Source organism: Crinia signifera, chromosome 6, assembly GCF_055691185.1.
Source record: "Crinia signifera chromosome 6, ASM5569118v1, whole genome shotgun sequence".
Lineage (NCBI taxonomy): Eukaryota > Metazoa > Chordata > Amphibia > Anura > Myobatrachidae > Crinia > Crinia signifera.
The window spans coordinates 67,361,483-67,373,126 of record NC_139222.1 but is presented as its reverse complement, the minus strand read 5'-3'; the positions used below and the strand labels follow the sequence as shown (position 1 = coordinate 67,373,126).

At 43.5% G+C, this 11,644-nt stretch overlaps 1 protein-coding gene across 1 annotated transcript; it reads left to right on the top strand.

Annotated features, from left to right (window-relative positions):
* Positions 1-283: 283 nt before the first annotated feature.
* On the top strand, positions 284-6,128 carry LOC146007688 (dual specificity protein phosphatase 13A-like). Its single transcript, XM_083146221.1, has 3 exons — positions 284-590; positions 2,459-2,676; positions 3,769-6,128. Exons 1-3 carry the CDS (start codon positions 430-432, stop codon positions 3,999-4,001), a joined length of 612 nt encoding a protein of 203 aa, XP_083002347.1. The 5' UTR covers positions 284-429; the 3' UTR covers positions 4,002-6,128.
* The last annotated feature ends 5,516 nt before the right edge of the window (positions 6,129-11,644 follow it).

Here is an 11,644-nt window from a genome sequence, read left to right as displayed (position 1 = left end):
GGCAAGCGCACATCTTTACCAAAGATTTTTCTTAAGATCCCATGAGCTCCATGATATGGATCTTTTGTTAAATCTTCTGCTCCACTGCAGTTTGCGGTCTGCAGCATGCGTACAAACAAGCACAGACAGGGTTTAAATATTCTCTCAAATTTAAATCGAAAATAAAACCGTATTTGAAAAAAAAAAAAAAAACATAAAAGAGACATTCACTTAAAATCGAGTTATTTCCATTGTGCATTTATTTCTTATGAACTCATAGTCATTACAAACATGCAATTTAGAGAATGCAATGAAACATGTTTGCTTGTGTTTTGGTGTGCCTCTTTAACATCTCAGAAAACCAGACTTGTCACCTGTCACATGCAATCACAGTCTAACTGCCTCACGTAGTTTCCACCAGCCCTAATTTCATTTCCTGCATGTAATGTTATGGCGGGGAAAGCAGAGAGATGCAGAACACTGTCCGAGGAAGAGGAGTTGCAGACAGATATTTATCCTACAGTAGCAGAACTGCAGAACCTCTTGGAGAGCAGACGTGCGTCCACTCGTCACGTAGATGAAGTCTGGCCTAACCTCTTCTTAGGAGATCTGTGAGTATCTGTAAGCTGCTACTCTGTGACGTACAGTAAATCTTCTTAACAAAAAAGAAAAAAAAAACACTCTTTGATAATTATACTCCACTTTGCAGAACAATACGATACTTCAGGTTCATTAAGTTAAAGGGAACACAGAAATGTAACACTGAAATGACGTATATATTTTACAGTATGGTCCCATCTTTTGAAAATAAAAACATCTTATACACATAAAACACTGCATACATAGCTGGAACATGCTGTAGTTCTACACATTTCAGGTTCTTACCACGCCACCCTGCACACTTCACAATGTTGTCAATAACAAGACAGGAAATGACAGAGACTCAGTTTGTCTGGAACCTAGTTTAAGGAGCTGTATGTTGGTGCTTACATGTAATCATTTTCTGATTAATATTAATAAGCAAAAGAAACATAGATACTATTCTATACCTAACCAAAATATATCAATTGGGATAAATAAATAGGTCGGTATGCGTTAGGTTGACATAGTCATTAGGTCGACAACAGCATTAGGTCGAAAGGTTGACATAAAAAAGGTCAACATTAGTTTTCCGAGGTTTTTATTTTTAAAAGGTGGATTTTCATACTGTACTATCTAAGTGGGCATAAAGTGATGATATAATAGTGTAGCGAGGCACCGTGCCCGAAGCATAAGGAGCCATGCGAGGAGACGGGTTATACATACGGTGTCCATGTCGACTTAAGTCGACATAGACACACAAAACATGAAAAACTCATGTCAAACTCTTTTATGTCTAACTTTCCATATCTATGACCATGTCGATCTATTTAATGTTTCAACTTAGTGACTCTCAAGCTATAGTGGTCGACCCTGTGACCCGTACCCTATCTATTTACTATCTATCTTCTATTAGCTGTTTATAGAAAACATAGGGCCTTATTCTAGTTCACTCAAATTCCTTCTCAAATGGCCAAAACCATGTGCACTGCAGGTGGGGTAGATGTTACTTGTGCAGAGAGAGTTAGATTTGGGTGGGGTTTTACTTCAAAGTGAGAATCTATATTTCAGTGTAAAAATAAAGCAGCCATTATTTACCCTGCACAGAAACAAAATAACTCACCCAAATCTAATTCTCTCTGCACATGTTACATCTACCCCCCTGCAATGCACATGGTTTTGTCCATCTGAGAAGGAATTTGCCTCTAAGAGTGAACTAGACCCATAATGTTATTATCTGTGTTTGTAAAGATCCCTAAAAAAATGTGGTCAATGTTTACTGCTCTTTCGTTGTTATGGTCCATCATCATTGCCAGACCAGCCTCATTCCTAGGCATCAGCAGTTGCACTTACCTATGGGATTTTTGACACTGCAAAATTCTCAAGCCTTATACACAGAGAGTTTAAAATATATCGCTCAAAAGGGCCCTTCTGGGCGATAGTTAAAAATAAAAGGTTTAGGTGTGTACACTCAATATCATTAAGGATGACTCAAATTAGGCAAAGGGCGGGGCGGCCTTTACTGTTGTGCCTAGGAGCGCCCTCACCCGTAAATTCGCCCCTGCCCCTCCCCCATCGCTATCGACCTGTGGGAGCATGTATATCATGGGGACACACTACACAATGTACCCGTTATGTTGCTCCGATCAGCTGGAACAGGCAACAGATCATCTACTATGGACCCAGGTTAAATATCAGTTTCCCAGTTGTCATCTAAATGAAATGTACAGTAACTATACAATTTGATCAACATGTGCACTAATAACCTAATTGTAATTCCATCTATTAGATGACACTGTAATGAAGTAGCAAGTCTAAATGTATCTTCCTCCCATTAAAGGACTGAAGAGTTTCTGCTTTTGCTGATCAAAACTTACAGTATATTGCTTTGTTCCCACAGGAGCACTGCCAACAACAGATTTGAGCTGTGGAAAATGGGCATCACACACGTGCTGAATGCTGCACATGGGCAGAGACATTCTGATGGCAGCTCTGATTATTATGGTACTACCGTCACATATCATGGAATATCGGCCAGTGATTTGCCGGACTTCGACATGAGCAAATATTTCTATTCCGCATCAGAATTTATTTATAAAGCATTGAACACACCTGGAGGTAAAGTAAAAAAAAAAACCTTTGCTATGCGTCTTGTACTTGCACCTGGCATTGTCATGCTAACATCTACAAATAATATAACAATCAATCGTAATGAGAATCTTACACAGGGCTAATGCTGAGTCAGACACATCTGTTTCCACGGACGCAAATACAAGATTTTAGCAAACAGAGCATGCGGGAACTGCGTGACACATCTTTATATATCTCATATTCAGAGTCAGTTCTTTCCGATTTTGCTTTGTATGGAGAGAAACTGTTTTAGTTATGGGTGCTGATAATGCAATCACATGGAGGTGTTCTGTCTTGTGTGAGTATTGTAGACGTGTAGTTCGAGTTCCATACTATCTACAATCATTCATCCCTCAGCTGGCTGAGAGGCTCTACATCTGTATGTACAGCGCAGTGTCCCCCTTGTGACGCAGCCCCTTATACATAAAATGTTATATTATTAATAGCAGCCACTTCCTTGCGTCTGGGCGATTCCATCCAAACATAAACCAGGCCCATATTTCCCTAAAACTGTCACTATTAAATAGCCACTAATCAATAGCAACCAATAAGACATCTGAATGACTCACTATAAAGCTGCTCCTTAGTACAGTATTTAGGCTGTCTCTTTACAGAATGACGATGAGGATGCTGCCTGCCCAAGTTCCTTTCTCATCACAAGTATCTCTGTGATGTTTCAACATCACTGGTTCTTCTAATCACTTCATGTGTGACACTGAATAGTGGCCCCTGGGGGCACTACAGTCCCCATAATGTCAGATTTAGTGAGTTTTAGAACAGTATTTTTATTATCTATGAATACTATCCTGTAAAGTCCACAGAACAGTTTCTAGGAAATGCTTGTCATACACATGATAAGGTTTTATGTAATGGGTCAGTATTGATACCTAGAAATATTTGGATGTTTGGAAATATCCTGGGATAAATCTTGAAATCCTGTCTCTGCCAATGAATGTATGCGACTGCTGTCACTTATGCTTACTGTGCTCTGTATATTCGATCTGTCACCGTAAATTGTTTTATTACAAGTGACAATGTGATAGTGTGCAGTTTGTGACACCACAATGTGCTCTCTCCCAGCCAGGGTGCTGGTCCATTGTGTTGTTGGCATCAGCAGGTCAGCAACTCTGGTCCTCGCTTACCTAATGATTCATCATCAACTTTCGCTGACACAAGCCATCCGCAAGGTGCAGGAGAACCGCTGGGTTTGCCCGAACACAGGGTTCCTTCAGCAGTTAATACAACTGGATGAAGAGCTGCGAGGAGCTTCACAGAAACAGATTCAGACCGACAGACATGAAGGGAATGCGTGAACATAAAGATACATTATTTCTGGGTTCATTATTTTAAATTTTATTTTTTCAAGTTTCTAGAATGTTTTATAAAAATTAATTTGTAAGAGTCTCGGGGATGTCTGTTTTGTGTATGTTGTCAATGTACAGTATTCAATGCTTTTTGGGAGCTATGACATAGAGCAGTGCTGACTGCTCGCTGTCACAGCTCGCACGGTCAGTATTCTACTGATCCCCCCTGCACATGCCGTTTCCACCTTGCTGGGTTTTACAGCGACGTGGAAACGGCATGTGCTGCTGCCAAAACAGCAAGGCTCGTGGCTAAATGCAGCGGGCTCCCTGCAGGGGCAAACGCAGGATTTTCAGAAGGGGGTTTCCAGAGGGGTGGAGCAAAGTACGGAGATGGACACTTAGGTGACCCAGTATATGTTTTGATGTCCCGCGGGTGGTAGGGGGTATTATATCAACCGCTCAGCATGTAGGGCCTGGATCAGTAATTTCCACTAATTACCCCTTTACTGCACAGATGATGTGAGATGGAGTGGGAGAAGGGGGCATTGGGCTGAATGAAGGGGCCCTGATACATAACTTCCAGGGTGGTAGGGGATGTTTAATACACAGAGGAGGAGTGTATAGTGGAGTGGGCTTATTATTCATAATTTTCTGGTGGGAGGACAGCTTGCTTGACTGCAGATATCTCCAGTTCCCGGAAATAGATTTCTTAGATTTTACCAAATGGTACTGGGGACTAGGGGATCAGAGTTCAGGAGGCAGAGTAATCTGCCAACGAGTATATAAAACTACATACCAGGTGTGTGGAGCTGGACTAGTAACCAGCTGATGGAAGGCCGATATCTCTGGTTCTGGGAACAGTGGAGACAAGCTACTAGTGTCCATCAAAGGGGGAGAGTCCCAGCTTTTGTAATATACCCTCAGAAAAACTCTAAGTCAGACAGAAGCTGAAATATCTGACTGGGAAAAGCAATTAACAGGCTTGGATGGGGACCACTGCTTTGAAGTCAGATATCTCCGGTTTCCAAGGTCCGATTTTAAAAATTCTTGTACTCTTGGAAAGAGGGGACCCTCAGCTTTCAGACAATGGCCGTTAGACTCCTGGGGGGTTTCTGGGTACTCGGAACCCCCCCCTACTGCCCTGCATCAGCCGTGAACCTCGCCGTTTGGGAGAATCCTCGCTGTCCCCTGACAGCGAAGATTCCCCTGGAATGCTGAATATGGTGAGCGGCTGGCTCGGGGGTCGCTTGTTTTTGGCGATCCTTGTTGTTTAACGTCCTCACTGGCCGCATTGAATACTGCCCAATGTGTACTTTCATGCAGTATGTACAGGATGTTTTATTTTCTTTATTAAAATGTGTGTACATGGTACAGTATAATATTTATTATGTTTTCCTTTAAATACTTCAAAGTTGTGTGTAGCAGTCTGTATTGTTACATTGTTTTTATTACTCTGAAATTTGCCACTGCAAATAAAATCGGAAGCAGTTGAAAAGTCTACAGTGTCTAGATAGACAGTCAATTGGTCAACACCAAAAGGACACATAAAAAGGGACAATGGTCGACACATGAAAATATCATCATTCGTTTTTCACCATATTTGTATTTTTTTTTGCCGACCTTTTCCCATACATTACCACCCACATGAACTACAACTGGGAATAGTTCATTGAGCCGAGCGAGGCACCAAGTCCAATGCATGGCAAGCGCAGCATGCCATGCGAGGGTGCAAGTTACACTAATAGGGGGTTAATGTCGACATTGACACAAAAATGCAAACTAATGTCAACATTTCTGTGTGTCAACCTTTTCCACGTTGACCTTTTGACCCTGTTGACCAATTGCGCGTCGGCCTTTTGTCTGCGTCAACCTAATGCATGTGAACCTTTTCGGTTTTGACCTAATGAATGTTGACCTATAGACTGTCTACCTAGACAGAGTAGACATATCAATCCACACCCAGATGAAATGAGGAGACACCTTACTTTTAGGGCATTATGGTTTGCGTATTAGTTTACTGCATGTGCTGTCGTTTTGTGCTTTCATTATGTCAAATCAAATACATTGAAATAAAAAAAAAATGTAATCTTCAATGGGCTAAACATGTCTTTAATATTTAGTATAAGTCAAAATCAGAAAAACACCTTCATTTGTCATTAATATATTGGTTATAAATGCACTAATTCAAAACTAAAGGCAAATTTTTCTAAAGATGTGCTCAGTTTTGGATACAGATTCACCTTCAAATTCTTGGTTTTTCAAAACCTCCCTCAAGTATTTCGGTTAGAAATTCGGATTCAAAATCCTAATTTTGGGGGTTGGACTTCTTGGAAATGTATAAAAATCGTCATGTATTTTTTGCAAACCAAATTCAAAATTCTGATTTTAAATCCAAAAGTAAAATTGCCATAAGCTCTGAACTGGTGCTAGGTTCGGATCTCCTCAGGAGATCCAAATCGATATTCTGGGCCTAATTCACTACTGATTACATAAATTCACAACTGATCACATATGCGATCAGTAGCGCAGAACCTGCCCAAGTGTCACCATTTTAATGGATAAAAGGAACAGCTTGTCCCTCCCCCCAAACATGAGAGCGATGCCATTTTACACAAAAAGGGTGGAGTGATGTGCAGTCATCTGAAGGACCGCACATTATATTCTCTGTGAATCCCCATGGTATAATGCACAGCCTCCTCCTAATCCAGAGTCCATGATGGTCCCAGTGGCTGGCCTCACCTTTATGATGATCAACTGCAGCTCCTCAAAGGCTCCTCCCCTATTGTACCACCTCCGGCCTTGGTACTCCAGTCCTCCTCTTTGTTGTCCTGCCTCCTCCAAACACCCTGACATACAACACAGCAATAGAGGCATCAAACACAGTTCTAATTAGTTTGGTTTGCTTGTCATGTCTGCAACATTGGGGCTCTTATTGGTTGCAGTAGAAGCAGCATGACAACATAAAACAGAAAAGATACTCTGACCTAGCAACAATTCCGTTGGAAAGGTGGAAGGCAGGTTGTTGAAAGGTATAGTTGAGGACAGTAAATAAATATGGTTGTGGTATGGCAGTCCAAAAGGAGGATCCCGACTGTCAGTATCCCGATGTCGGAATCCCGACTGCCGGTGCTCTGACAGGGAGGTGAGCACAAAGAAGCCCCTTGCAGGCTCGCTGCACTCACCATGCTGCTGGCTCAGTGACTCGCTTCACTTGACAAAGGTTCTATTCTCCCTATATGTGGGTCGTGGATCCCACAAGGGAGAATAGCCCCTGTCCGTCGGGATCCCCCTCTTGAGCACCGACAGTCGGGATTCTGACGTTGGGATACTGACCGTCAGGATCCCCCCTCTCGGGCAGTCGTCTGGCACCCAATAAATATAAGGGGGTAAGAAATAGAGGAGGGACGTTCTGGGGTGAAAAGGTTAAAATTAAGGGGTTATTGATTTTATTATGGTTAATGAATGTTAAAGATTGCTATTACATGGTAGTCGCACACTGCACCTTAAATAAAAATTTTTTTGGGGGGGGACTAGCTCCCATTTCAGGTGGCCGGTAGATACAAAACATGTGTACGGTCATCTGGGAACTCCAACAAACCTACCTATAGCATTCCCTGGCCAGGTTCGTGGGGGATGGGATGTTAAGAATAGTGCTCCTGTGATACTTCTGGCTCTATGGGAGTCAATGGACAATGTAATATAAAAGTCTGCCACTAGCTGGAGCTGCAGAGTGCCAAAAAAAGTACAACCCACCAGCAACAGAAAAGGAATTCACTGATTACACATGTGGAGTAAGGACTGGGAACTTCCATGCAGCCCCCGTTTCTCCCTAAACATATAATAGTAAAAAAAAAAATGTAGTGGCAAGTGTGAAGGACCTTCATAGACCTCCTAGCCCTTTTTGCCACAGTCAAAAGTTTGCAGATATGCTTCTACGTCATGAGCTAGGCACATTGTCTGTAGCAACCAATTTGACATGGTACATATTGGTTCCATCTCACCTGGGCTAACTGCTCCCATAAGAGTTGGGGGTACTTGTGTATTTTGGCGGCGCCCCCGATGTCCGTCGTACGACGAACAGATCGCATCGCATGCCATGCGCCCGATGGCATACGATGCGATGCGACGCGATTTTGACCCCCTATACGACCAAAAATCGTATAAGCACCCTAAAGGGTGCTTTTGAGCACTCAAATGGGTGCTTACAATGTTAAATGCACCCCCACGCCACCCCCCCACTATAAACGTGAACCCGAAGCGTGGCGAGCGGCGGCGGTACGCGTCCTACGACCTTTTCATACCCCCACTATCCACGTCGGCGTGGAGTTGAGAATAGAATAGTGTGGCGAGCGCAGCGAGCCACCGAGCCCGAAGCGTGGCGAGCGCAGCGAGCCCCGCGAGGGGACGCGGATACCTTCACAGGTAAACGCGTCCCTTCGCGGGCTTCACAGGTATCCGCGTCCGCTCGCCACGCTTCGGGCTCGGTGGCTCGCTGCGCTCGCCACACTATTCTATTCTCAACTCCACGCCGACGTGGATAGTGGGGGTATGAAAAGGTCGTAGGACGCGTACCGCCGCCCCTCGTGGGCTCGCTGCGCTCGCCACGCTTCGGGTTCACGTTTATAGTGGGGGGGTGGCGTGGGGGTGCATTTAACATTGTAAGCACCCATTTGGGTGCCTCACATTGTATAAGCACCCATTAGGGTGCTTATACAATGTTTAATCGCATCGTATGGCATTGTATGCCATGTACAATTTCAAAATTGTATGCCATCGTGCACTATCGAACGATATCGCGTCGCATCGCATACCATCGTATGCGTTATGGTATGCGATGCGATGGGCGCCGCCAAAATACACAAGTACCGAGTTGGGTTCTTGATGTGTTGGTAAGCATAGATGAGCTTCCTTTCGCATCCCATTACTGACATACAGTGAATGCACACACTATGGAGCCATACTTGCCTACCTGACCCTCTCCATGCAAGAGAAAATGCTCTGTTCCTGTACTTCCCTGGTAACGTATGATTGCCATCACCTGTGGTGAAACACCTTTACCTAGCTCCCCACATGTGATGGCAATCATACATTACCAGGGAAGTCCAGGAACAGAGCATTTTCTCCCGCATGGAGAGGGTCAGGTAGGCAAGTATGTATGGAGCTGATTCAGATCGGTTCGCTAGGTAAGCGCCACCCGTCACTAGCCGGTTCCCGCGGACGCCGATATAGTTCTGCCGGAGGAGAATGAATGCATACACACTGACCGATATTATTCACAATATCAATCAGTGACGTTACCCAGCCCCCGCTCCAAACATGCATTCGATGGTGATATTGTCAGATTGAGCTGCACGTACAAACGACAGGGTGGGGTTCTTAATAACTTGCGGCCACGCGCATTGTTAACAATATTGACCATACACATAAGATATATGCCCAGTGTGTACCCAACTTAGGGGCAGTTAAGATATGGAACACACTGCCAGGGAAGGCTGCGATGGTAGACTCAATTGATATGTTTAATAAAAGGTTAGACAAACTTTTAGCGAAAAACAGTATCCAGGGTTACACCCGTTAGTTAAAGCGTAGTAGTTGACCCAGAGAGAAACAGGACTGCCACCTAGGGTTGTAGGGGTTTCTGGATTGAAACAAATTGGTGGTTGCTCCATCTAGGTCATTTACAAACAGAAGGTAGGGACTGCAGGAGATCTGTATACTGTAGGTTAGACTTGATGGACTGGTGTCTTTTTTTCAACCTCATCAACTGTAGTATGGAGCCGATTCAGACCTGTTCGCATAGGTCTGAATTCGGCCCGTCCCCGATGGTGGGGCAGTGTGCATGCGCATAGTCACTCCTACGCATGTGTACGCCCCCAGAGCAAATGTCTGCAGTGAGTTATACACTTGCAGGTGCGTTTGCTTAATGAGGGACAGGCTGGGGGTGGTCGCAGGGGTCCCTCCAGTGTTTTATGAGCGTGCTCACAAAAAAAACGGTGTGCATGCCGAAACAAATGCTGGGAGTACCCCTGCAAACGCAGGCCCCAAATTGGCCAATCTCCGTGCAGGATAAAAGTAAGTATAGTCTTACTTTTATCTGTGAAGGGAGGAAAGATCATTGGATGGGGAGCGACCATTGGATGATTTTTCCTCTGTGCGGCCGCATTCGAGCGGGTGTGTAAATCATACACATCTGATTGTGTTGCAGGATTCGGTCAGTGGGGGGGCGATGTTTCCCTGATCATTAGGCAGTGAATATATGCAGCCTAGCGAGCAGGTCTGAATTACCCCTACATGAGATGGACTCATTAAGCAATTAGAGGTGATATAAAGATGATAGAGCACCATCAGACATATGCTATACGTCCACTGACTAATGTGGGGTGATACAGGATTTCTCTGAGTTCTGAGATATCTGTAATGTGAACTTTATCTATCCACCTTATGATATGCACCAAACAACCTTTTATTAGATGGTACCTAAAACAATTGTGTCTGCTTTGAGAATGTATACACTGATGCAACATAACTGACCTTAACTAACATTACAGACTAATTTGAGGGGGGAAAAGTTAAAATAATGCATACTTATGTAATCTTCTGATACGTGTAATGTGCCATCTGAGTAATATAAGGTGATACACAGGGCCTTATTCTGATCGGTGCGGCCAAACGTGCGTACGTTCACTATTAACGTACGCTAGCCGTACGCGGCCGTTGGGGTTAAGTCCACCCACAAATCAGCCGCTTACGTACGGGCAGTAACAACGTAGAAGGGGAGTGGCGTACAACTGAGCGTACGGCAACGTACGCGGCCGGCCCAGCCCTTACACTCCGACAACTGGCGTACAACTGAGCGTACGGCAACGTACGCGGACGTCTTTCGTCCGTCTTCCCACCGACTTCTTGCGGAGATCTGAGCGTACGCCAGCTTGCACGGACGGCTCCCTATTGTTTTCAATGGAAAACTCAGCTTATGTCACCGCTCGTGAGAGTGAGCGTACGTCCGTGTACGCTGGCATACCCTTCACATATATGGACCTGCAAATCTTGCCTTTCAACTACAATTCTGACAATTGATTAATTAATCTATTTGTTATTCAATTATTGTTTTCTATTAACTCAATTGTCTACCTTAATAAAGACCCTAATAAAACTACATTTTAACCCTCATTACATGTATATTTGTTATGTTCTAATGTGGCATTTTAATCACTATCTATGTGTCCCCATATTGCTGTTACTTTTAAATCAAGTTATGTTGGTGTTTCTGTATATGTACTAAATTATGTCCATAATTAGTTTGTCCAAAATGTGTAACATGTATACCTACCCTGATGTTATGTGTGATGTTTTAATCGAACAACATTAAACATTCATGCATTTTCACTATGTGTGATATTACTCAAAAACACACACATTCACACATCAATCATTACCCCTCACCTCAAATTACAAATATAACTTACATTACACATCTGTATGTACCTACCCTTACAAGCCCTCTAACATATTTATTATTAAAAACACAGGCAATTTAGAACACAATAGAAACTTTTATTTCTAACAAAAACAATAAGGGGGGGGGGGGGGATAAAAATAAATTAAATGCGGGCCTCCAGTAGGCCAAAAAGTATTTGGAGATACAGGAGAGT